General features: G+C 47.3%; 2 protein-coding genes across 2 annotated transcripts in view; one reads left to right on the top strand and one right to left on the bottom strand.

Moving 5' to 3' along the window:
- The window catches only part of LOC144172781 (cytosolic Fe-S cluster assembly factor NUBP2-like), a 40,140-nt gene extending 38,952 nt beyond the window's left edge, over positions 1–1,188 (top strand). The window contains exon 9 of the mRNA XM_077701386.1: positions 976–1,188. The gene's annotated coding sequence lies outside the window, so the exon portion shown is untranslated. The remainder of the gene's footprint in view (positions 1–975) is intronic.
- A 4,834-nt stretch (positions 1,189–6,022) lies between these two features.
- Positions 6,023–22,923, bottom strand: LOC144172747 (uncharacterized). Its single transcript, XM_077701357.1, has 4 exons — positions 22,443–22,923; positions 16,958–17,429; positions 9,362–9,555; positions 6,023–6,800 (listed from the first exon to the last, which is right to left on the bottom strand). The coding sequence occupies exons 1-3, from the start codon at positions 22,875–22,877 to the stop codon at positions 9,416–9,418; spliced, it is 1,047 nt and encodes a 348-aa protein (XP_077557483.1). The 5' UTR covers positions 22,878–22,923; the 3' UTR covers positions 6,023–6,800; positions 9,362–9,415.
- Positions 22,924–27,379: the final 4,456 nt, after the last annotated feature.

Below are 27,379 nucleotides of genomic sequence, written 5' to 3'. Positions count from 1 at the left end.
ACTGCCGTGAGAATTTCCCGGAGGTAATTCTCACGGCTGCCGTGAGATTAGACGCAGCCTTTTTGTTGATGTAATTTGGCACCAACTGATAACCACATGACCACATTTATGGAAAAGCTGGATATCCTTCATAAGGTGGACCAAGACCCAAAAAACAAATGCACTGACCTCGCCAAGGGGTTAAGTTTAGCTCAGTCAACGACCACGGCAGCAGCCACGATGGCCACCGACGACGGCTGAGATGCACCTGGCGCTCGACATACTGAGGCATGCAGTGGTGGGCAAAACATTCGTGAAACCACTTGCACACAATTTTACGCCTTCCTTTGCGCGTCGATCATTCAAGATCTCAGAAGAAGAAAATGCAGCCGGATATAAGGAATTTTCTCTCCCGCAAATCAACTTATTTATCTTTCATTTTGTGTATGTTTTTGATATTAATTTTGAATGATACAAATATACAAATATTTCACGTGACCTCGTGAAATTCATATTACGGAGATTTTACTGTGTAGAATTCTTTTAATTAAGCATACCAGTTGGAATTGTTTTTGCAATAGCGAATGAAAAAAAAAAAAACAGCAGTACAGGGGCTCTATAGAAGAGAGATGAGGTAAAAGCAAACAGAAAAGCAAAAGGTGTTGGCTCGAGCTGCGCCAAGTAGAGCAAAAATAGAAATTAAAGAAAAATGTACCTGCTGTCCCAACAGATGCCATGCGAGCAGTGCAAATGTGGGAAAATTGAATTGAATTGAGCAGGCTATCTTTGCACTCATCAAGGGAGGAGTGAGAGGGTACGGGGGGAGTTTTAGTGTTTGAAAGGCAAGTTATGTGTAGTAAGTGGCAGAAGGCCGTCTTTCAACGACACTTGCAACAAAGCAAGCTGTTTCATTCAAGCAAATTAGGGACCTAACTTTCTTCTTTATGTTCTTCGTTTTCAGGTGCTAACTTTCTTCTTTATCTTCTTTCTTTTCAGGTGGTGGTTTTAAAACCCGCTATATTGAGGCCATTAGGCCCTGCCTCTGAAGCGTGGAGTTTGTGACGAGAACAGCAGGAGATATCTTAACCGGGTCAAGAGAGCAAGAACCTGCCAAAGAGTCCCGGATGACTGACCACACGCCATTGTTTTTATATTTCACGCAAGGTTTCTTGTGTTATAGTGTAAATATACGTAGTTTTTCATCACAAATATTGCTGTGCTGTGCCTTAGTGCTTTGCCAAGGGCACTGAAGGGAGCTTCTTCAGAATGAAAACTAATGCATTTTTGTAGCCAAAGAAGCTGAAGTGGCTACAAGCTGTCGGTTAGCAAATATGGTAGCTTCTCGCTTATTTGATCGTGAAGAACTACATTTGTGTCAAAAATTAATCAAGTAGCAGAGAAACATGGCGCTCAATCCTGACAAGACCACTAAAAGACCACTCTCCCTCATGCAGTTATATTGAACTTATTTCGGCTGCACGCACAGTTGATTGGGTAGGATACCGTAGCTGCGGTCTACTGTCTTTTGTTTTAGTTTGGGAGCTTCAACGCCCCGAAGCTGCACTTTGGCTGTGAGGCGTGCCATAGCGGAGTTCTCTGGAATAATTTATACACATGAGGATCCTTAACATGCACTGAAATCTCAGTGCAAGTGTTTTCGCTTTGGCTGTGTGCGAAACGTGGCCACTGCAATTGGGATGGGAACCGCATCGTTGGGTGCACCAGCACAATGCCTTAGCCACTGCACCACCACGGTGGGTTTCAGTTTACTCTTCAATATACACCTGTTCAATGTACACCCATTGCGAAACTCCGCTTCAGAATCAGCGTTGCACCATTCCGAAGCGGAGTTTCTCGTTGAACCTGAGGGGCAAGTTTAATGGTGCAGCGCCTGTGGGACAAGCACTGGAGTCACTGAGCACTTACCTTTAATAACAAACCTTGCCATGATGGAGTAACAAAGAAAGCTGGGTAAGTTGGTTAGGGGTTTCATGGTTAAATTAAGCACGGAGAAACGATGACAACCAGGAGGAAAAAAATACAATAGGACAGAGCACTATCAAGCTTGTTTCTCTGGTTGTCGTTATTGCTTTGAATCAGGTACTGACACTAATAAAAAAATATTTCGAATATTTTTTTGAGGTATTTCGAAGTTCGAAAACACCAACAGACACTTGTTTATGTCTTGTTGAAAAAGAGAAACATCTGGGGCGGTATTCTCGAGTTTTGTCCCTTTTGCGTCCCTTTCAAAAGTGTCCCTTTTGGTGAGCCCTGATTGGCTAAGAGCAAACTACCAAAAGTGTCGTAACGCAAGCGCAACAACTTACTGTCAACGCCCACTGCTTAACCGGAAGTACGTCACGATGAAAGGGACACCAAAGGGACGTTTTCAAAAGAGACAGTTACGAGAATACCGCCCCTGGGGCGGTATTCTCGAGTTTTGTCCCTTTTGCGTACCTTTCAAAAGTGTCCGTTTTGGCGAGCCCTGGTTGGCTAAAAGCAATCAAACGGAAGTGACGTAACGCAAGCTCGGCAAACCTACTGACAACGCCCACTGCTTAACCGGAAGTACGTCATGATGAAAGGGACACCAAAGGGACGTTTTCAAAAGAGACAGTTACGAGAATACCGCCCCTGATGAATGAATTATTTACTACAAGTTTCAACCAGCTAAGCGTGGGATATACATTGCACTTTGAGCGCCTGCGGTCGGCTGCTCCAAACGTGCACCGGCTTCCTCCACTAGGGATGACAGGCTTTCCCACAATGCACCGATATCGTGCCGCAAAGGTGCAGGAAGGAGGTGCTAGCCACTCTTATCTCCTTGCCATTGGGCCAACCTCACCCTCCTGCTTCTGGCGTCGTGATAACGTAGTCGTGCTGAAGCTGCCCCCCACCGACACACCCAAAGCCTAGCTGCATTCTGACATATTCTCTGACTCCCTGTTTAACTGACCTAATGGGGGCAAAAGTGATGTTTTTTTTTAACCTGCAATGTTCTTATTTTTTAAGAGCAAAGCAAAGCTGTTTAGCCAATCGTAATTCTTCGTGTCCACAGCATAAAATACAAATAAATTGCCAAGCACGTTCACGTAAGTGCGGGCCATGCGGCAATCACCCGGCAGTTGACACAGCCAAGAAAATGCCTAGCGTTCGTGTGTGCGTGCCTCGCGACTACTGCCCAGCGTACCCTGTGCACATTCGTCAAGCCAGGCATAGCCACTGAGGGAGATTGGCCTAGATTGGCCGTGAAAAATAAAAAACTCCAGCGTTCGGCGTAACTGTGGAAACACTTGCTCAGAGGAACGAGAAAGACTCCAACGTTTGCTGTAGTCGCGGCAACACTTGCTCGGAAGGAGAAAGACACATCATAGCGTACGCCCTTCCAAGGTGAGGCCCAATGATTATCCCTTCCAAAAAAATGAAGGGAGCTCACACTTGTAGCAACAATGATGGAGTAAAGTTGGTTGCGGCAGGGAAGAAGAAGCAAGTCGGCTGCAATCGTGGACTTAACCCTTTGTGATGGTTCAAGACTTGCGCGTTTGTGTGAGCTTCCTTCATTTTTTTATTTTTAAAAAGAGCGATGACCTCGTTAAGCTTTGTGCTGCAGGCAGGGAGGTAATGCATTCTACCTCAGAGTAGTGGTAGAGCCTGCTGACCAGACCAGTCCGAGGCTTAATTGAATGTCAGAGGAGCCTGTGGTCTCCAGGGCGGTGTGGCAGCTAGAGCGCAAGGGTTCCTGGACTAAGAAGTCCTCCCACTGGCTAGCGGCCGTAACACCTTCCGCTATGCACAGTGCAAGTTTTCGTCATTCCTTGACAGGAGGGTGATGACACTGGGACACTTCAGAAGTTTCAGGACTAATTGACTCTTCATGCTTGTTGTCACCCACTTGCACCAATTTTGGCCTCGACCCACTTTGTGCGTTTATACTAGGCAGGAAAATGCCTTGTGCGGAAGTCACGTGCATGCATGCAGGATACAGTCATTTGGGGTGCAAGTGCTTTTTAAAAAAAAATTGGGCGCATCTCCCCGCGAGGGGGACTCGAGTAAATGCGTCGCATAGGGGGTGGGTGTATTGCATTAACATTTAGTGTTTGGGGAGTTGGTGGTAGTGAATGCGTTGTATCAGCAGCTTCTTGACATAGTTTGAATGAGTCAAGGATATAAGGCGCGTTCGTAGCCTCCCATTCTGTGTCGGCTTTGTGGCGCAGTGGGTAGAGCACCATGTACATTGCGTTCCGCCCGCAGGGTCGAGGGATCGAAACCAGGCGCCGGATAGTATTTTTTTTTATATAGTGTAGGGGGAGGGGTGCGGACTACGACTACGGACGTCAACGCGGGTGACATCGTGAGTTACTGAAATGCTCTGCATTTAAAATAAGATTTATGGGTTGTTAGTTGTACCGGGAAAGAGACCCATCAGCTGAGAGTTGCCAAGTGGGGACGGCATCACTGAGCCACCGAGACTTAAAAGCATGGTTTAAAAATTAGGCTAATTGTTCATGCCTTGCACTGACCAAGTTTCCTTTCTAGAACTGATGGGAAAGTTCAGAAAACTGCCGTTCACATTCTTTTTAAGAGAAATGTATCAATGATAACGTCTTACAAAAAAGAACGAATGTAAATGGCGTCAGCATTTAGTTATATACTCTCATTACACTAGTACTGTAGTACTGTAACACTTTTGGTGGAGGGTGCCATGTGAGATGACGGTTGTCGCCATACCAAATACAGTGGAACCCTGATTATATGTCCCCGGGTTTTGCGGCACCCCGGGTTTTTACAATGGACTAGTCGAGTCCCGATGAAGTTCCCATAGAAATTGTGCATTAAGAACCCCGGTTATCCAACGCGATTTTATTTTTGACCCCGGTTATCTAACGACCATGGTGTAAGAACGGACAAGCCACGCAATGCGCACGACCAACCTTCGGATGAAATGGAAGTGCCGTGGGCCTCTTTGACGGACCTTGAGCCCACTCAAATCTGTCCGGCATAGCTTTCATCTCCGTCCCATCTTCCGTATCTCTACCCTCCAGTAGCGGCCCGCTTCTCTGCACAATCGCTTTCCCCCTTTCTTTAATGGCGTCTCTTTTTCTCTTGTTGCGCAGCGGTCGCAGGAGCAGTGTGCGGGCAGTGGAGGCGTTCATTTCTTCCTCCAAGCTGTTAAATCTCCCGTTGGGTATGGGCCGATTATCATCATCAACAAACTCGCCGTGTCCTTAAATCTGTCATCGCCGCTAAGGGCAGCCATGGCCCCTATCTCTCTTCTGTCGTTCTTCCGCTACATTTTCTGGTGCCATTAAAGGAGCCATGAAGACAAAACACAAGTTTGGTTCATTCAACAGATTGCCTCGTTAGAATCACACTGACACCACTTTTAACGTAAACTTGGCTCAAATAAGCGACATAATTAAGGAAAAAGGGAATGATAAAGCCATCCTTGCCCTAGATCTAAAGGGAGCATTGGACAACATCCAGCACAGCAGCATACTGGTAAACTGGAGGGGGACAGAGCTCTTGAAACAGCTTCCTTTAATGGTTTGTTAAACTCTGTGAAACTTGCCAGTCTTGCTGCTTTTGTTTGCCACTGATTTCAAAAATTCCATTATTTCTTGAGTAAGTCAATTAGTTCCCTACATAATTCAAGATAATTAGTCATTTTTAGGGACAATAGGCAAAATAGTGTTAGCCATAAAACTGTAATCCGCATGTTTTCAAATGCTATGAACCGTGGTGAATGCAATGAGAGAATGGGTTTTTTGATGCACCACTTGTAACTAATTTTACAGCTCATTAAACTTTGGTGGCACGAGTGGCAATTGAAACTATTTCGAATGCCCATTTCAAACACCACAGTTTAATAAGCTGTAAAATTACCTCCAAACGGTGCATCAAAAACCGATTCTCTTATTGCATTCGCCAGGGTTCATGGCATTGCAAAATATGAACATTACAGTTTTATGACTAACACTGTTTTGTTTATTGTTCCTCCAAAAATTACTAATTACCTCCTATTACGTAGGGAACTGAATGACTTACTCAAAAAATGAAATTTTTTAAATCACTGGTACAAAAGCAGCAAGACTGACAAGTTTCACAGAGTTTACTTAAAATTAAAAGAAATTGCTTTAAGAGGAGTGTTACGGATTGTGGTCGGACTCGGAAAGCCTTCGCGTACGTCAGAGATTTCCTCTCCAAACGTCAAGCATTACATAGGATCGAAAATGAGGGGTATGGTTCATATAACATGGGTATCGGTTCGTTGGCATTCGCCGAGCACCTTACGGGGAACGGTGCGTCTAGCCGGCCAGGTCAAATACGCTACAGGAAAGTAGCAGATCACGTACGGCGCACATGTGCACATCTCTTGCTACCGAATACGCCTGCGCAGAGATTCCGATTCTGGCAGCACTTCACACAGCATTTCATGGCGGCATTTATTCAAATTCCACAACTTGTTTTCACAATCTGACACCACTGTATCAACACCATTTTTTATTAGCATTCTTATGGCTGAAGTAGCAAACTGTGCATTTGAACGAAATAAATAACCATCTCATTATCCACGGGACTCTGGTGCGGGCATCTCAATCAAGTGGCCCGACTTTGGGCACAGGGGCTTAGTTGCCTGTAGAATGTTCCCTGGCGAAGATGTCCAGGTTTGGTACCGGAAGCATCGGCGGATCCGGGTTCTTCAGGGCCGACGGGGAGCATTCCTGCGTCGAAGTATCCCGCTGCGAAGCGCTAAGCTTGGGGCCGCCCGTCCCGGTAGCCCAGCTCGAAGGAGGTGCGACATCCTCGTGCCAGCCGCCATACTGCACAATGAAGGTAACCACTATTTATGCCAGGAGAAAATACCTGGGGCTCACCAAAGTTGTAAGCACGTGGCAATGTATAGTCAGAGTCCGTCAATTGACGAACTCTGGTATAGTCTTCGTCAAAACTTTCTAGGCCACGCCCGAGGTTTCGGGAATGCAAATCCCAAGTAAAAGGGTGGCTCTTAAAACAATTTCCTTTAATTTTTAAGTAAACTCTGTGAAACTTGTCAGTCTTGCTGCTTTTCCCCCACTAATTTCAAATATGCCATTATTTTTTCAGTAAGTCAATTACTTGCCAAGATAGTTATAGATAATCAGTCATTTTTGGAGGAACAATACACAACTGTGTTGGTCATAGCATTGCAATTGCTGCAATTCTTACATTTTCCAATACTATGAACACTGGCGAATGCAATAAGAGAATAGGTTTTTTGATGCACCGCTTGGAACTAACGTTACAGCTCATTAAACCTTGGTGTTTGAAATGGGTGTTCGAAATAGTTCCTTGCCACTGGTGCCACAAAGGTTTAATGAGCTGTAAAGTTAGTTCCAAGTGGTGCATCAAAAAACCGATCCTCTTATTGCACTCACCAGGTTCATAGTATTGGAAAATACACTGATTACAGTTCTGTGACTAGCACTGTTTATCTATTGTTCCTCCAAAAATGGCCAATTATGTGTAATTATCTTGGTAACAATTTGACTTACTCAAAAAATAATACCATATTTGAAATCAGTGGGGAAAAAGCAGCAAGACTGGCAGGTTCCACAGAGTTTACCTAAACTGTGAAACTGTGACGAAATTATATTACGAGAGTAAGGAAGGTATTTTGTCTAGATTTCTAGCGCGAGTTGTTTTGGCCTTGTTCGAGGTCTATGCTTGTACTTCGAATTTTTCGCGGCCTGTATACATTTACGTGGCCTAGAAAATTTTGACAAAGGCTGTACATGCCCTAAGTGCTTTCAGAATCTGACATGCAGGTTAAGCTTTGAACTCAATCACCCAGCATGTCTGGAGGGACTGTGGCGTAAATTGAGCTGTCGTGTGGGCAGGTCGCAAGTTATGAAAGGCTGAGAGGTTATCCAGGCTTAGAGCCCGGATTGCTACTCCACACTGGGGAAGGGGTGCGCAGGGGATGAAGGAGAGGGCAGCCGAAAAAGAGGGGATAGGAGCTGAGCCGCGCACACACGTTAGTCCCTTTGGGGGCACTATAGTATTTCAGCTAAGCCTGTGTCCTTCATGTAGCCTTCTGCGAAGTCCGTTGTAGTGGTCGATGTCCTAGAATAGTCTCTACTGCGAATCGTTGATTGTCCAATCGGCTGAGCCCGGCTGCCAAAACGCGTCTTTCCGACGAATACTGGGGGCAATGACAAAACACATGTTCGACTGTCTGTTCAACCTCGCAGGCGTCGCAGTACGCACCACTGGCCTTCCCGATGAGGAAGGAGTAGGCTTTTGGAGTAGGCTAGCCAACTTGTTAGGCGCAGAAAAAACGCGCCAACAAGTTGGCTAGCATGTGCCCCAAGATCCTGAAAGGAATGGAACAGACACCAGGTTGCCTAAAACGACATGCGACGCCATACATGAAGTTCACAACCGGCGTGGTGTACATGATCCCGCTCACGTGCGGGCGGGTGTACATCGGACAAACGGGCCGCTTTCTTAACGACCGTTTAAGGGAACACCAGCTGAATATGTGTAATAAAACAATAAAATAAAACGGGGTCCCTAAAACGGGATCCCACCTTCCACACCATTGCATGGCTTGTGAAAACAAGCCATGCGAGCCAGTTTTGACTCAGACGAAAGTACTGAGCAAAGGTAGAGAACAGGTGGCAAGGGAATTAATCGCGGCCTTCTTCATTCGAAAGCACGGTGAACAGTGTGTAAGTGAACCATCTATATCTTTGTATGGAAATGAATATGAATTTCTAAACCGTTATATCATGTGATAATGTGGTGACATGTGTGCGCATGTGCTGGTGTGGGTATATAAGCATGCTCCATTTTTCAATAAACTAGTTGTGAGTCTGCGCTCGTCCTGTGTCTTCTTTTCCTTGTCCCGCCCGAATGCGCAGTTTTAAGTATGAATATGAACCAACTAGCCCAACAACATGCTATGGCGGTACTTGTTCGTGCTAAGCACATGATGTGTGTTGGGCGTTCCAAATTCAACCCCACCCAACGCGAAGTAGTGCCTCGACTCCAATGTGAGTGCGATTAATAACATCTATGTTGACACCACCGTTGAGAATCGGGTTCAAACGGACCATGCGACGCACGCCGGTGTTCTTTTTTGTTCTGCGTGCGGGCGCAGTGGCTCAAGCCGCGCCATGCCCGCGGCGCATCGGCCATGTCTGTGGCCGTTTCCAGTGTTGCCAAGCGAAGAAATTGGCAGCTAAACTTTTCAGTGAATACGACCTATAGGTAATGCCAGCAGTGAGTGGCACTCCGCGATTCACTCGTACCCACACAGTCAACCTCTACACTGTGACCGACCGCCACCTCTACACCGGAAAGAGATAGATGCATTGGTCCGCGATAAAGTCTCACTTACGGTCATTGCGCAAGAGGACGTGCACGGCCCCTTCGAAGCAGTGGAGGGCCGGCGCTACGCGTGCGTTGAAGGAAGCGCGGCGGCCGACGACTGTTCAGCATCAGCGGACGACGTGTCTTTGCCAGAGGTCTCAGTCGGCGACTTGGCCGACATGTCGGGGTTTCGCTTGTGCTTTCGCTTCGTGTGCGTTACACCTGTTGTGGGAGGTAGAGCGAGTTAGTTCTACCTGAGACATCGCTCGCAAGGCAAGACAAGGAAAGAAGTAAAGGACACGAGTTTTCATTGGGGCATACACCTTGTCATGGGACTTACCGTATTTTCGCGCGTATAACCGCCCCTGCGTATAATCCGCATCCCCTCTTTGAGCCCGCCGGAAAAGAAAAAAAAAATTCTCGCGTATTGCCTGCAAATTTGATACCGGAAAGGCTGCACCAAAGCTACTGCTCAAGCAACACATCGCATGCTATGTAGGCAGAAAAAACGTATATTTAGCAAGTAGAATTCGCTGACCCTCAAGGCGAAAGTCATAATTCACTTATAAAATTCCATTCTTAGAGTGCGCTCGCCCTTGTTTTTTCTTCCTTGTCCTTGTATGACTTGCGCAATCGCTGCCAAGGAAGCCTTAGTGTTGCTGCGTAGGAGCTTCACGGCACAACGCGCATCGCCGTGACGCGGCACTAATAGGGAAAAACCCGCATAATATCCGCACCCCTGCTTAGCCACCGAAATTTTCGCATTCTTGGTGCGGGTTATTCGGGCGAAAATACGGTAGTTTACGCTGTCAGGTGGGCACTTTGACGGTTTGATGCTGATGCTGAACGTTAGGATATTTGTAAAGGACGGACATCTTCGCAGCAAGCTTTTAGGATTCTCAGCTGGAACTGAAAACCTGTGCTTTCAAAGCAGGTAGATAACAACGCAGATGAGTCAGCATCAAAGGTTTATGGCACCTCTCATCGCCATTTTCTTCCTGACAACACCCGCGAAAATTTGCAAGGGGAACATACCTGGAAGCGTCCATACGTGTACAAAAAAAAAGGTAACTCATGACCTCAGAGTGGCGGCGACACACCTAAGCATGTCACTACGCTGCTCTTAATACGGAGAACATCTCACGGAGTAAATAAACTTACCAAAGATAAAAGAAATAGTGTGAAAGTATACACAATTCACATTTACTGTCGGGCCCATTTTGCTTGCGACTGCAGTATAAGTTGGAGTTTCCTGGCAGCCGACACACGTCAAACAGGTCGTTCGTGCCGGGATTTTGAAGAAAGCAGTGCAAAAATGCAGGGATTCTCGTGGAATCCATGCGACCTTAAAGGGGCACTGACACAAACATTTTGCATCTTGTTTTTTTATGTTGCGATAAGTAGCCAGTGACCTACTTATCACCTGTAGAAACCTCATTTGCTTCAGCGTGCGAAGGTTGTTTAATTAGAGGCATTTTCAATGCGGCCAGTCGCTGTTTCGGTTTCAGCGGGTGCCGCGAAACGTGGATTTTGTGTGAACAAAGCTGACCACGTGACCGTCAGAGCGATATCACAGGGCAGAGTTGCCGTAGCACTGTCGAATCCGCATCGCCGGCAGTTCCTGCGAATGTCCCCACGTACTGATCTCGTGAGCCGCTTAAATAAAAAGCGACCGTGGACGTTACGCAGGCGCTGCGAGCGCAGATGCAACCGCGACTAAAGAACGACGCGCGACGCTCGAGACAGTGGGTAGCAAGACGCGCGCTGGGAGCAGCCGGCCGGTCTGCCTACAGGTCCGCCTACAGATGTATTCGGGTTAGCACTGCGGCGGATATTCGATTGCCGCTCTCGTAAGCGGTGTAGATGACAATTTTTAATGCAACCCGCCGTCGCATTATTAACTCCTTTCTCATATAAGCTGCCATGGTTGGGACTTGGGTGCAGTTTCGGGCAGCGGTAACAAGCTGTCACTCGAGCTACCTGCGGCGGCCCGCGCCACTTCGTGGTCGTGGCCGCCGCCTGCACAGCGACCGTGCGCCTCGCTCAGGGGGCTTTTCGTGTCTCCGGCGCGTTTTTGCGTCCAATGTAAAAAATTACGCCCACCTCCACTCGCGGGAACCCTGGTGTGATGCGACGCTGAGGGGGGTTCAAGCGCAAGCGGAGAGCAACCGTCGACCGAAAGGCCGCCGGAGAGCGGCACACCGGTTATATGCGCAACGCGCCCGAAGGAGACGAGACCGCGGAGAGAGTACTGCACATGCGCAGCACCGCGCGCAGCGCCGCCCACCGGCGGAGTGAGAGCGCGCTGGGCCGCACACCCGCAGATGTTGAGAGAGAGTGTTCGCTCTCACCTGGGCACGCGCCGGCGCCAGTGCGTCTGCCGCGGCTATGACGCAACACAATCCAACGCAATCAACTTTAATCCAATCCAAATCCAATCCAAGCCAAACCAATCCAATCCAATGCCCCTCGCGAGGGAGTGTTCGCTATCGGAGAGGAGAGGGGGTGAGCGGAGGAGAGTGCGGATGCCGACGACGACGACGGACGCACGCAGGAAGGACAGGGCCGCCGACAAGAGATGCTCTCAGCGTCGCATCTAATAAAAAGTAATAAAAACAGAGTGCCTCGAATCGCTGTAGAACTTTGGTCGCGGCCAGCTTGCCTGATGAGCCGACGAAATCCCGGCGTCTCCGCCGCCAACGCTCGGGTCGTTCGCTCTCGAGAGCAGAAGCTCTGCCCTCCGATTGGAGCGGCGAGAAGGGAGAGCCGGCGAAAAACGCCGGCAGGGCGGAATTGGCAAACACAGACTCGTGGCGTGTTTGGATATTGTTTATTTACAAAATATCCACGGGATGTCGATTGCGCGTGGTCCTCTGCTGGCTGCTCGGTTGCGTTTCGCGCACTTTAAAATTGATTTTAAATATGTTCTAGGCTGTATTCGCCGCTGATATTTCGCTGATGATGTATGTGTGTTCCCAGCAATCTATCTCCGAAGTTATCTCGCCTTCAAAATTTTATGTCAGTGCCCCTTTAAATTAATCAAAATCGACGTTTGACAAACTTAGGCGCGAAATAACTGGTTCCGAATGCTATAAAATATTCGTCAAGCAGATGATTATCTGGCGTTGAATACAGAACCTGGGTATTATAACGTTTTCTTTTTACGCTCAATGTTGATCAGAAAGCAGCAGTCGAATTGTTAGAAAACGAAGAGAGATGGCAAAAATATAGAAAAAATTCCCCCGCATTTCCCCGAGGGGGAGAATGTGAAAGTGCGAATGCACGGTTGTCGGCCCGCTTGCGGCGCTTGCGCTCGGCCCCCGCAGCCCACCGCCTCGCCGCCTTCTCTTCCATCTCTTCCATCGGGTTTGTAGTATCACGTGTACACCACGCAGTTATCAAGCCGCTATAACGCCGCTGAGTCGCCAACGCACGCCGCTGACGACGTAGTTTGAATGCGTTAAAGATATAAGGCGCGTCACTGTTTTTATCTGGGGCTCGACCTGGGAACGGACGAGTAGAACTAATCTTTTCAGACGTGTGCGTGATGGTGGTTTGTCACTATCGCATCTTTTTCTGCGACAAGTAGTCAATAGATTTTATTTCTTGCGTGAGGTGAAGGACCCCCTACTTCGCACTGTAATTCAGGTTAGGTTAGGTAGATTTCTGCCTCAGTTTGTTATTACGTCATCTTTGTGTTATACCGGAGGACTTCACGGATATCTAAAGGAAGTCGTACAGGCAACACAATTTGTATGTTCGCGTTTTTCCATGGAGTATTTGACTTCAGTGTCGAAGAAGTTGTACAAAGATCTCGTTGAAATCGGCTTTCCTGTGCCACTATACAGATCCATGTTTCGAAGTGGACCAGGACAAAATGTTTTGAAACGTGTAAAAGCAATGGTTGTTCCGCCGGGTGTTAAAACGTTTTTCTTTAAGCTTCATGTTGGTGTGCTCCCGGTTAAAACGTGGATGATTGAGAAAGGTTTGTTCGTGCCCTGGGGAGCAGACTGCTGGCTATGTAAGAAGCCGGAAACTGTTGAACATGTATTTTTGGACTGTTGGGATGCGGTGTTTTTGTGGGATGTACTTCAGAGAACTTTGAAAAAGGAACTCCCCTTGGATCCTCATGGTATACGGTTTCTGGCAGTTGAGAACGATAATGGAGTGCCTTACGACCTATTGATGTTGCTGGTCCTCCACGGAATATGGAGGTCTCGATTGGCAGCTCGTTACTCGGACGTTGATGGACGGCCCGCGAGGCAGTATTTCTGTGAAAGCGTTCATCGCATTGTAGAAATGTGGAAGGGTCAACCTTGTACACCCGAGTGGCTGCAGGAAGTAGAGAAAGTGTTGTCTATGCCCCGTTTTTAGACATAATACGCTGGCTTAGGCAAAGCTAGCGTTTGTTATCTGTAGCACGTTTTTGTGATGTCTGAAACCGGTAATAAAGAAAAAAAAAAAGCGTCCGTGGCTTGGTCGGTAGAGCGTCGCGCTGCGGCCGCAAAGTCCGCGGATCGAAACCTGGCGCCGGATGCTGTTTCTTTATAGAGGAGCACTGCGGACGCCGACGCCGCCGCCGACGCCGGCGGTGGATGGTTTGGGGTCGCTTATAAAGTGCATTACTTAAAACAAAAAGGTAGCCAAAGTGTACAGAAGGCAAACACTCGCACGATAGCGAAGAATGCTGAAAATTTTGTTAAGTCTCCCGTCTATGGCGCTGTTGCAGAAGAACTCGAATACATTCATGGCGCGAGGCAGTGATAACAGTATCGGAGTGGTGTTACCTACAGCGTCGCGAACATAGTTTTCTGTATACACGTACGCCCTTTCGGTCTTTCTCTTCCTTTCTTTTCAGTTTTCCTAACAGCGAAGCTCTTAAGCGGAGCGTCTGTGTATGGTGTCGGCAGTTAAAAATAGCAAGAAAATCCCCAGCGCTCGTACACGCGTGCCTCTAGCGCACATTCATCAAGCTAAGCATACCGACCTAAAGAAATTGCACACACACGCACGCACGCACACGCACACATACGCGCGCACACACACACATACAGGCACACACACGCACGCACGCACACGCACAAACTCCAGCGATTGTCGTATCGTGGCAGCCCCTGCTCTGAATGAGAAAGACACGTCATAGCGTACGCCCTTCGTTCGTTCGTCCTCGTGTTGTCGTGCGCATGCGCCCTGTACCGTAGAAGAGACGAGACTTGAATGTCGAAGCTGCTGTAGGTGATCACTGACTCCACATGACCCGGCCGCGGATAGTTCACACGGCCGAGGAAGAGGCCAGCCACACTTAGAGAGGCTCGGCGTGCAAAACATCCGCAGGGATGATAAGGCACGCTTACAGGGTGGCGTACGGAAACGTCTACCAAAACGACGAGCTCACTCTGGCCTTGCTCAACATAGGTAAGGCCATTGAAATGCCATGGCGGCGACGTCAACCACGACACCTCAACGATGCTAAAACTCAACTTTGTGTCCGTCGGACAGTTGCAAGTTGGGCGAGTTGGTACGTGTGCATACTTAATCACAGCGCCAAGGACGGGACAGACAGAAAGATCAACCACTGGACAGGTCTTTCTGTCTGTCCCGTCCTTCGCGCTGTGATTAAGTTTGTGGCCGTCAATGATCACCTACAAGAGTTTCGCCATTCAAGTCTTGCGGATGAGGGCAAGCTTCCCTGAATTCTGTTTAGGTCATTTTAATTTGCTGTTGTTGCGACGCCTCCCAACTTTCCGCCGTTTTCACTTTTTAATAATGTTGTCTTTTCCGCATTCATCATTTTTATTTTATCTTAGGGTTGTGATGTCGTTCGTGTTTTTTAAACATGAAAGTGTTTCGTTCCCGGATACACCAAGATTTCGGTCACGTCATATCCGCCACGCAAGTGACGCAAGTACAACGAAGCAAGCGGCCTGTAAAGGGTGCACCCCTGCACACATGGTCTTCTTGCGGGGAAGCAACTTTTACTACTAAAGAAGCCGCCGACCTCGGGTGAAATTTTACCGCAGAAAAATCAGGAATAATGGTTTTCAATGATGCTACCACTGACGCAGTCTCTATCCAGCAAGGCGAATTACCCAGAGTGAAGGAATATAAATATTTGGGAGTGTGGATAAACGAAGGGGATAACTAGTTAAGAACTCACGAGGAGCAACTTAAGGGTAAGGGAAAGCGAAACGCAGCTATAATGAAACATAGAGCTCTGTGGGGGTATAACAAATATGAAGTAGTGAGAGGAATGTGGAAAGGAGTAATGGTTCCGGGTCTCATGTTTGCGAATGCTGTACTCTGCTTAAAATACGACGTTCTATCAGGCCTTGAAGTGAACCAGAGAACGGTAGGCCGTTTGGCCTTAGGCGCGTATGGAAAAACAACTAACGAAGCAGTACAGGGAGATATGGGCTGGGCGTCGTTTGAAGTTCGAGAAGCACAGAGTAAAATATGTTTTGAGATGAGGTTGAGAGCAATGGATCAACGAAGGTGGGCAGCTACGGTTTTTAGGTACCTATACTTTAAAAGCCTGGACACGCAGTGGTTAAGGAAGACTAGAAGGCTAACGAAGAAATACGGAAAGAACAGTGGAGAATCCAAAACAACCAAGGTAACCAAAAAAGAGGCAAGGTAGATTGAAACGAATAAATGGAGAGAAAAAATGAAAGCTAAAACGTCGTTAGAGATGTACAGGGCTGAGACATTGGACATCAGAAAGAAAAATTTCTACGATAATTCCCAGGGCAGTGCTTTGCTTTTTGAGGCTAGGGAAGGTTGCTTGCCAACTAAGAGCTTTGTGAGGAAGTATTCACAAAATGATGGGGTATGAGTGGTCTGCGGAAAAGAAACAAACTGTGGCACATAGTGTTAGAATGCGAGGGCATCCATCCAAATATACACGAGGGAAATATTCGGCTTCCAGAAGCCCTAGGATTTGAGGGTAGCACAGAGGGGGTTAAGTTCAAGGCTGTAGAGACGACGAAAAGAAGATTAGAATGCTGGTGGACGAAAAGCAGAGAGGGGAATATTGTCTAGGACAGTTACCACGTGTAACAAAAAAAGTATTTTGTGCCTAATAAGCTTTTTTCGCCTGCCGTAAGCAGCGCTAGTATTAAACGAAGACTATTAAACCAAGATGACATGTCATCATCCCGCTACAAAGAGGAAACCAATAGCAATCATCATCATCAGTAAGTTATAACTAGGCTTGTTTGTTTTCGGTTTATTTTAACACGCAAGTGTTTTATTCCGCGATACCCTAAGATTTCACTGACGTCATATCCGTCACGGAAATGACGCCAGCACACCTTTGCCGAAGCGACCCGCCAGCAGGACGTCACTCGCCAAGCAGACCCACAAGACAGCCGCTGACCCCCAAATCATGCTCAGCTGGACATTTCGCTCCACATTCCTATTTCGAACTTTACTTATACCTATGACAGAGGGATCAACCACATGCAGCGTTTTTCTATATATTTCAGACCGCAATAACTATATGCCGAGTTGTTAGACACGCCTGCAGTGCCCGGCATTCCTTCCGTCCCCATCCCTACGCTGTTTTCACCGATATGTCACGCAACAAACCAGCTCAAACTCAAGGTCTAGTTAGACAGACACTCACTCGTTTCTTGCTGCACGTCAGGCTTCTCGAGCGATGGGCTGGTGCAAGAGGAACCGGGAGCACTGCCCTTCTTGCGCTTCTTGCCCTTTGACTTCGTGGGCTCCTTGGACACCTGCTCCTCTGTCCCCCTCCCACCGGACGAGGGAGATGCAGGGGTCGCTGTCGTCGCCTGGAGCTCGCCAGGGTCGTCGCCACCCGACAGCCCCTGCTTCTCCTTCTCAGCAGCGTCTGCTGCTCTCGGTGCTTCTTTCACAACGGCTTCGGGGTCTTTCTTCTCCCTCCCCGGCTTTTCGGCAACGTTGCCATCACTGATGAACTGCGTGGAAGGTGACGGCTTCGTGTTTCCCTTTCGGTCCGACGATGGTGACGTTGCCTTGGTGCCGGCCGTGGCATCATCCTTAGGTGGTGCTGCGTCCGATCCTGGTTTAGTCGCTGTGTTGTCTTTATTTTCCAAATCCTCGTCCTTGGGAACCTGCAGGAAATTAAGAAGGGCCTATTTCAGGCGTCAAAGCTCTACTTGGCCGCCAACCTTTTTGTTTGAAACCTCTGCTCGGGTAGTGAAAAAATTAACTAAAAGGCTATTGTCGTGTCATTAGAATTCGTGAGCAGCTTCCCTATGCACGCAAACGGCGACAAGGTGCGTAAGCACATGCTCGAATGCTTCCTCAGATACCTGGACCTCTGGTTAATTCGAGCAGCGCCGCCGGTGCGACACTGCCTGTCGCATCAAACCCGTCCCGATGGCAACTACAGGGACGCCTAGCTCGGCCGCCCATCGGCGGTGTGGCGCGCAACGGTGGACGTGCCGCTAGGTGACCGTGCAAGCCTTTCTTTTCTTGAAACCGCCCTGTTCTGAAGGCACTGTCTGGTCATGCCGAAAGGCTAGCTACTGACGATGGGAGGAATGAACAACTGGAGACGTGCATTGTCTGGCGTCTCCGGCAACGCCACTCTCTAGACTCTGGAAGGAGGCTAACTCGCGCGTTCTTTCCACTCTATTTTCTTTTTTTTTTTTTGCTGTTGCTGGCTAAGGCACAAAAGGACTCGCATTCACACATGCATTTTTTGACATGCCATATCTAGACATCAGAAATTATCTGGGGGGAGAAAAATCATTGTCCCTGCAATAGTACTACTACTATTACTACTACTACAACTACTACGCTACTACTTGTACCACCAACAATCAAAATGATAGTAGCAGTAACGAATCACCGGCGGAATCACCACCAACAGACTGTACATCCACAGCAGGGCATAAGAAAATACACGTACACATATCATCTGAATATTTTCCTGATCGAAGTTTCCCTCCCTATATCCAGCTTTTCTTTGTGTGTTATCACCTCTCCCTTTACATGGCACGCACTACACCACTATTTACTTCGTTTGAGCAAGCGTTGAAACCGTGAGGCTCATACCATACACTCTCCATATAGGGTGATACAAATTTAGAACACATCCAAGCAGAAGTCAAGCCCCCAGGACAGGGAACAGCAGAAGTATCCTTGGGTGAATCGCAGGCTTCAGGTGTTGGTGCAGCAGATGAAGCCCAATATTGGGGCTTGAACAGGCGATGCTGCTTAATTAAAACGATGCTCGGGATGAAGCTGAAGTATGAAAATAGATATTTTTCTTAACGAGGGATTAATGAGGGCGGAAATAAGTTAGTCGAGACATAACAAAAAAAGCCAACAAAACACTTCCGCGAATATATTCATGGAACAGCAATTCTTCCTTAAAAATTGTCATTAATAACACAAAGCCTGTATTCTTCAGACCTAAAAATAAAGCCCTCTCCTCATCATCCCCCCTCATGCTTGATGCACAGTGCATTGAAGTTGTACAATCCGTAAAAAGCCGAGGTGCAATACTTCAAGAAAACAATATGCTATGGGGTTTACACGTTGATAAAGTAAGAGCTAGACTGTCTAGGATAACAGGCATGCCATCTAGGATTCGTTTTTCGTGCCACTAGCAGTTGAGATCATCATTTACAACTTTATTTCTCAAAAATGTAGTACGGCCACCTGGTGTTGGGTACCAATACCGACACTAACACATCAAAACTGATTCTAATACAAAATAGGTACTCCTCATAATGGCAGATGCTTCTTACGACGCACACACAGCCCCAAATTTTAGGTCCTTATCAATTACACCTGTAAATGGCCTCTGTAAGCTGCAGTTACTGCGCCGGTACATAACATGTAAAAAGATAACACGTAATTGAACAAAATGGCATTTGGAATGTCCCCTTCTCCCGCACCAATTACGGCCTACAGATATTGCGTTATCAGCTACCTCAGTTACTGAACACGCGTACGTCAAGTGAAATTTAAAAACAGTGATAAATAATTCCATAACCGTTTTCCTTTTTCTCGTTTTTTTCTTCTTTGTTTGCGCAAACCCACGCACAAGTCAATTTTTGCTGAGTGTTTAATTTTTGCACAAACTTGAATGTGCCCGTACACTTCTTCGCATCTGTATAGTACGTTTATTTGCTCTGTAGATTTATAGTTATGTGAAATTTACACGCGAAATTGTAACTTGTACAAAATTTTAACTAGTAAGCATTTATGTTTCTCAAGCGTTCGCTGCACTCAGGAGCAGTTGCTTCCCATCAATATGATGCGTACACTCCACACACATTTGGCCAAACACACTGGCACTAGCTACCTGCTGGGCTGGGTTCCTGGTCACGCAGGCTTCCCGGGCAACGAGCTGGCGCATCAGCTCTCCCGTGCTCCGTCCCAACCGCGAGACTCGGAGACGTCCTGGCCAATCCCTTTCCACCCGCCCAAGAAGGCGCGACAAGCCCGTCTACGTTGATGCCAGACTGTGCAACAGTTAGCCAGGGATAAGCAGACTCTTCCGCCTCCCTCTCACCTGTTACCCCGGGCAGATGTCGTATCCGGCAAGCGCAAACGGACACCTTTCCAACACCACACATACTACATCGATTAGAAGGCCATCGCAGCCCTGCACAGTGCTCTAAGTGTTCTGGTTTTCCCAATAGGCCAAATGTTCTTTGGGACGGTTCTGGTTCGCAACCATTTCTTTCAACTCATCTTAAATCCCTTTCACCTTCTCCCTCTTCTCTCCAAGACTGGCTCGCGCCACCGGAGGGAACGGACCGAATGGCCTGGTGGCGAGCTTCGGTGGCTCATGTTCGTGGGATCCTCTCGTCTGTATAGATATTTCTTTCTCTTTCAGAACCACAGACTTTGGGGGTCTTTTTGTGTGATAAAGTTTATCAACAACAACACTTGCCGTGTATACGGTGCATTCTCATAGTCAAGCCGAGCAAAGGTTTTTTGATTGTGCCCCCCAGCCTAAAGAACCATGTACCAGTCGCCTCCGAACTGGGACCAATTGCATCCCAACTGGGACCAGTTAGCTCCCAACTGGGATCAGTTAGCTCTTAACTGGGACCAGTTAGATTCCAACTGGGACCAGTTGATCCCAGTTAAACCAGCTGAAGGATTTTCACTAGGGGTAGTTGATCTTGAAATAAAGATTTGATTTGATTTGAAGTCAATTCCGTGTCGAAGACCAGGACGGTAGCTTATTTTCTCTAGGTTGTGGATATTGTGCCGGCAGCCTTCATTTTACCTTTCGCAAATATTGTGCCAGCTGCATTGTATTAGGCACTAATATGTTCAAAAAACAAACGCGATATTTGCGCCACTGTTGGCTGATCACGACTATGAGAACATCCTGCCGGCAGTCGGCAGTCGGCATTTTGCTATCTCCCGCGCAGGCGCATTTTTTCTCGTGCATGCTTTATCGCATAGGTATTTTAAGCAAACATCTTACCTAACCTAACCTAACCTAACCCAGCCCAACCCAACCAGTAAAAGCAGCTACCCCAAACTAACCTAAGCTAACATAAGCGCAGGTCACGAATAAATGATAAGACAGAGTGCCGCAAAAGAACCCAATTTCTGAATAAATAAACACAGTGAATAAGGCGAAAAATCACAAGGAACAACTTTAAAACATCAAATGTACACAACTCTTCCGAAACCGGTAGCCACTCAAGTTCTGGGTCCTGTGACTTCTACACTTCGTACAGCAGCCTGAAAGTTTGTGAAAAATACCTGCTCTCCGTGAGCATAGAGTATGAAACTTTGACGGTGAGCGTTTTCAGATCAGCGTGGCGCACAGCCATTCCGGACCTCCAGATGGCATGCAACCCTTCAAATTATATAAGGCATCGTATCCGTGGCCAACCGGAAGAAACCGAATGCCTTGCGCTGAAAGGGGTAGGTCTTTCTTACACGCTCTCTGTAGACGTCCCCTACAAATACGGCGTACCAGCACTCCGTGAAAACATGCTCCACTGTGTTGGCTTTCGCATACAACGTACACATGTTAGACCAGCGAATAAACAGACCCTTCTCCTTCACTTCGTTTTAACTGCCAATGTTCCTGTATGTAACTTTTTCACGAATGCTCGAACTGCCGCCTTTTCACCTTTGATAACACATCTTGTCTCGGGCCAGAACTAACTGCGCCACGCTAGCCACATCTGATTCCGCGCCTGGCAAAGGCAGACATGTAAGCCTGAGGTAAATAGAGGTAAATATCCCTACAGGCTAACGTGCCGGCTGCCAACAACATATCCACTTTCTTTGGTCTATTTGAGCATTACGGCCGCTGTGAATACCGTACCGTCATGGTCTAACCTCGTGGTTCTCTCGTGGCACACGTGAAACATTTACTATAGTCAGTCTATTCGGCACTCTGGAAGAAACTGCTGTTAAGTGCTGAAAGTGCCTTGTGTGATAGCCTCACACTAACGAAAAGTGGCACAGTAGCGGTCCCCTTTAGCCAGACATGACTTCCGCTGGAACTACGAACTTCAATTTTCCTTGTTGAGAACCTTCGCAACTGTCGTAGGACCGATTAAAAGGCAGAGAAGAAAACCTCTTTTAGTTAAAAATTAGGTAGTGTCTATTATCACGGCAACCGTGAGAATTGCCGTCAGAAATTTCTCACGGCAGGCGCCTCTCATTGGCTAAGCACGGTACGCGGAGATTCCATGGAACAAATATTCCCTAAAACGTTGTGTTTGCAGATGCCGCTGTAGTCCTGCGGTATAGTTTTCAAACGAGAAGGCTCAGGTTCGAGTCCTACAAGAAGAGTTTTTTTTTAGCTTTCAGAATTTATCGGTGGTCCTGATTTTGTTAATAGTTTTTACTCTGGTTTTTACTATATCCAGAGATCGACGCGCAAGACTTCTATAATGGGTTGAATTACATTTATTACAGGTTGTGTTCTGTGTCGTCGGGCTGGGTTAGATTAGGTTTGTTGTAGTTGGGCTGGATTTGGGTTGGTTATGACGCGTCCGGTTAAATTACGCTAGGTTTTTTGGAAACTGCCGTGAGGATTTCCAGGAGGTAATTCTCACGGCTGCCGTGAGATGAGACGCAGCCTAGGTTGTTGAACCCTTTGCACTGCCAGCAGCTGCCTCACCTACCTGTGCGCTGATGGCTCCCGCTGACAAGGACTCCAGAAGGGCGGTGGTCTCCTGCTTCACGGCTTGACTCACGAGCAGGGATGCGCGCCGAGCCACGTCCCCTATGCTTCGCCGTTTAGCCGCGGGGCCCTCTGCACTGGTGGCCCCGGACGTGACGCCAGCGGGGCCCCCTGAACTGGTGGCCCCGGACGTGACGCCAGCAGCCTGCTTCCCACCCGGGGTGACAGCCATCGAAGGCTGCGCGGGCGACGCTACCGCGGCCGCTTCCTGCAGGGTCGCCGGACCGGGTGGGGCAGCCTCTTTCTCCGCCGGTCTCTGGGCGGAGCGACCAAGGACGAACTTCCTCACAAGGAGCCAGAGAAGCGCGATCAGGACGACCACGCCCACAAGGGCCGCAATAACGGTGACTATTTCGAAGTACGGGTCCGAAGCCATGGCTGCTGCTACACGAAAAACCTTCGGGGCAGCAGAGTGGAAGGGTTGGTTCTTGAGGCGCGAGCTAGGAGCGTGCGCAGGACGCGTTCCCCGCTTCTTTCTTCTTCAATCTGGGGCGGTATTCTCGTAACTGTCCTATTTGAAAACGTCCCTTTTGCGTCCCTTTCATCGTGACGTACTTCCGGTTAAAGGAGCCATGAAGAGAAAATGCAAGTTGGTTTTATTCGAAAGATTTCGTGTTTTATAGTGCCCCAGCGCTTGTCCGGATACAAACGGTGCTTTATTCCCTGAGAAATTAAACAATTTAGGTTAAAATTTTGATTTTCCCGCTCAATCGTGCGTTTTCGTGGTCCCAAGTGACATCACTGAAACCGACCGCTCTGCAGCCTAGAATACCATAGAGTTAATACTACTGACTCTAGAGCAAAAGCTGCCCGGCCAGCCCGTGCATTGAAACCGTGCTACACCTGGGCGCTGACATGATGCCACCCTCAGAGTTGCCCGCTGCCTTTTTGCCTACTAGAGTTGGCGGCAGTAGTCGGTATTCACCTAGTAACCAACGCATTCCATCATGGCAGCCACCGTTGCTGTGAGTGCGCCGTAAAAACTTTGCTGTGCAGAAACGTTGTGTGAAGCTTTTCCTGTGGTAGGTAGCGAACTTTTGTGCCATGCTGGCGCGTTAGATGCAGTTTTGCATTCTCCGCAACTGAGAAGGGTAGCGGATAGATTAGCGGGTACTTCGTACGCTCGGAGAGGTAGCTTTTGCGGGTGCGTCAGGGGAGTTCGGTCGTCGCTTCGGATTTGAGCGGACGTGTTTTTTCGTGCTCCTGTGCTTCGGAGGGGCTTCATTTCGGCGGCCCGCGCTTGCGGGCCGTTGGACGTCGCCTGGCTTTCGCTCTGCTGGTGTGGGCGGTCGAGTGCCAGCTCCCGCCCCCCCCCCCCCCCCCCCCCCCCCCTTCCCAGTACCCGTCTCCAAAGCGGTCGGGACCGCCGCAGACTTCGCTCTTCGTCGCACCATGCTCGCCTCCGCGTTTCACTGTTCCCTTCGAGGTTTCTTGTCTGCCGGACGCAGCATTACGCCAGCCAACAGTGTTCGTGGTGTGTTGTGTGCGACGGAATCGACCACAGTGGAACTACTCTTTTCTACTCTTTCCTCACCTTTCTAATCTTTACTTTTCTTTCTCCTATCCTATTTCCCCAATTATTCCCGCTTGCGGACTGTGTTAAATGCAGGTGAGCTCTCATGAGAGCTTAATAATATCCCCAGTCCATTTATTTTCCTGCTTCCTTTAACAAGAAATCCCTTCCCCTTGATTGCTTTTTTCCCCTGATTTTTTTCCTGGTGGCTTCCCCTGTATTCGCGCATGCGCTGTTTCTGTATATATCATTTTGTGTGTGCTAAAAGAGTTCAGTTGATATGCAGCGCTAGTCCTGTGTAGTCTTTTCTTTGTTGTCCCGTCTGTACAGCGCTATTTTAACATGTTTCACACGCCTCCTCCCCCCCCCCCCACACACACACACACTGTATGCGTCAGCTGATTGTTTTCGCAATCTATTGAGGTGCTCTTTACAACTACTTGCTGTTCTAGCGAATGGAAGTTCGAACTGGACAACGCTTCCAAGAAATGCATGTAAATGGAAATCGTATTTGTGACTAAACTTTATGCTAAACAAACATGCTTTCTGTGCCTGTTCCTGTGCCAGTCTATGAGGCCCCTGCAGCACGTGTGTCAACTTTTTTCTCCAGTTGAAATGCTTTTAGGTAGTGGCCCTTGCATTAGCTTAGATTCAATAACCGTGAAATACCCAAGCCTAATATTACCAAGTTATGTGCATCAAAAAACTCTCTCAAAAGATTTTCTGTTTTTCTAGGTATACGCTTAGAAAATTTGTCATTGATTATATGCTTGGGGACGTCACACAAGGTACATGATTAATGTTGTCAGGTTACATTAGGTCGCAATAATTCTATTTAATAGCAGCTTAAACAAAATCTCGACAAAAGCAAACCAGAGACTAGAAGATATCATGTAGAACGCGCATTTCCATTCTGGGTTTGTGGAACTATAGCTTTCAGTACTTCCAACTACAAAGAAAGTAGTGCAAGTGTTCATTAGTCGCTGCAGGGCTCTTTACTTTTTAAAATTTCATGCCCCCTCTCCCAGAATAAAGAAAGAGGAAAATTGTGTGAGGAACTAACTATTTTCAGCAAAGCTATGGCAGGTTTAAAGCCAATAAACAGACAGGGTTAAAAGCCAAAAAACCTTTTTGAAGAAAAAACAATTTCATGATAAAAAACCTAAGCACTGGAGAAGAGGAGAAGAACTAAATAAACAAATACAAGCAGAGGCAGCATAAAAGAGCAAAAAATCAACAAAGCAAAGGCAGTTAGTCACGAAAGCTTCCACGATGGAGCAGACACTTCAGGAGAAATTTTTAAAAATTAGAAATTATGTACCCTATTTACATTATGTACACAGAAAATCAGACATATTTCAGTGGTTTTAGACAAGATGGAGCTGAAGTAGCCAAATCAGTTCTTGCCTTGAAGAAGCAGATTGCAGTGATTAAGAGAGAAAAACAGTCACAGGTGCTGTAGGGGTGTTACCAGCATGTAGCATCCTTCGTTTTCCCATTTTGTCATTTTGCCTGCTTCTTTTATGCCTATCTTTTTTTTTGCCCATGGTGCTGTCTTTGTACTGGCCATTTCCTTGCCATGTTTTTTTTTCTCCCGAATTTTTTATCCTTTATTTTATGCTAGTCCTTTCCTTTCCTTTTAAGTTTACTGTTCTCATTTCCACATGTAGCACAGCCAGCTGGACAGTTCTTCTTCTTTCCTTGGTTAACCTCCCTAGCTTTCTTCTACAGTTTCTTCCTTTCTTTGAAGTCGCACATTAGGTCATCTTAGCCTTGCTCTTACCATCGCAAACTTCCCTAGAGGTCTGGTGGTATTACTGGTGGTGAAATAAAATTTGTTGGATAAGAATTGCTTGTACATATGAACCTCTTGCTTTTTCTGTGTTTATTTTTGCTTCTGATACACGGACTGATGGCATTGCGATGGCCCACTATTTTTGATGAAAATAAGAATGCTGATGACCACAATCTGAATGAGCATTAGCCAGAACTTTCATAATCAGCTACAGCATTACTGGAACCCAGCTTCGGTAATGCAACTTCGTCATCATCCTTGTTGCTGTGAGCACGCTGGAATGGAAGCTTGGAAATTCTACAAGGTCTGGTGGGGCACCTTTGTGGCCACCGGTTTGATGTTGGCATAAATGAGAAGGCTGTGCTACACATATCGAATTCCTTCGTTCTATCGCATTCGCATATTGCATTCCTTCCTTTTATCTAGTGTATATAGCTGAAGAACGTCTCCAGATGGCCCTGGCTGAACCGATACGTGCAGATGTAACTGTCGCAAGTAATAAAATTGAGAGTTCAATTTATTGTCGGCTTTCTTAATGACTGCCATATGCAATGCACATTGTCTGAATACTCTATATTAGCGATTGATAGTCTCATGCTAGGCAGTCTGATTCACCTGCCATAGTTATGTTTGGCAGCTGTTTCAAAATTAACCACTATGATTGAACTAATGAGCGGCAATAACAATTTATAGGTGCACTCAAATAATTTACTTTTCAAGGGAGACGTATATCCTTCGTCGACTTCGCCTTGCACAAAATACATGACGGTCCCATCGCGACCCAAGAAAGCGCATATGTGTGTTACCCATAGCCTCCTTAACATGCTTCCTCAACATGCTTCCTAGGCGGTCTCTGTTGACAGACAGATTTCCGGCCGAACCCGCAGGCATTTCAGGCAAAACCGCCTGCAGGCGGGGTGGTCCTGATAATTGGGCGTGAACAGAAGTGGCCGTTTCCGTTCATTGGCGAAGGCACCCAGGGAAGGACAGAATAATTTTTCTTAACGCCCCACAACACGGGTGCCCATCTCACATGAACGAAGTTTACTCCTCCCCCACCTCCTCTGTGCAGGTATATACATGGGCCATATGAGAGCAGAGGTGCAAGTATACGTAATTAAACAACGTCGCTGATCCGCCGAATTTAAGAAATGTGTCATGCAAAGCATCAAATATATTCTCGAAAATTTCAGATTGCGTGTTTCAGCGATCGAAGGAGCATGCACCAATCGCACACACCCATACAGGAGATTTCTGCACCTACATTCGGGATGACCTTTCGGCTTCGCCTTGTCCTCCTCTAGAAAACCACCTTATCGTGCAAATAAAGTTACCATTATTATTATTAGTTGGCGGTTGTTTTATCTCTGACTCGAGTAAAAAACCGTTCAGTGGAAGTATAACAGCACCCGTAAACAAGAGCCTAGTTATACGCTAGGCATGGTAAAATGGTTCGTACATTTGTTTGTTTTTAATTTGTGGATCATATACGATTAAAAGGAGCCGATCTGCCCAGACAGGTTTCACGTAACATGATATGACCGGCTGACGGCGAGTTCAAATCGGCAGC

This window comes from Haemaphysalis longicornis, unplaced genomic scaffold, assembly GCF_048455015.1.
Source record: "Haemaphysalis longicornis isolate Haplotype H1 unplaced genomic scaffold, Haemaphysalis longicornis Haplotype H1 scaffold_26, whole genome shotgun sequence".
NCBI lineage: Eukaryota > Metazoa > Arthropoda > Arachnida > Ixodida > Ixodidae > Haemaphysalis > Haemaphysalis longicornis.
Note: the sequence above shows the minus strand (reverse complement) of the source record. Positions and strands in the feature narration are given on the sequence as shown.

Excerpts from the sequence above, each read along its gene's own strand:
- LOC144172747 (XM_077701357.1), bottom strand. The coding sequence starts at position 22,877 with ATGGCTTCGGACCCGTACTTCGAAATAGTCACCGTTATTGCGGCCCTT. Across the intron at positions 17,430-22,442 it reads CGGGAGCCATCAGCGCACAG|GTTCCCAAGGACGAGGATTT; the intron begins GTAGGTGAGGCA and ends AATTTCCTGCAG. Across the intron at positions 9,556-16,957 it reads TGACGTGCAGCAAGAAACGA|GTGTAACGCACACGAAGCGA; the intron begins GTGAGTGTCTGT and ends CTCCCACAACAG.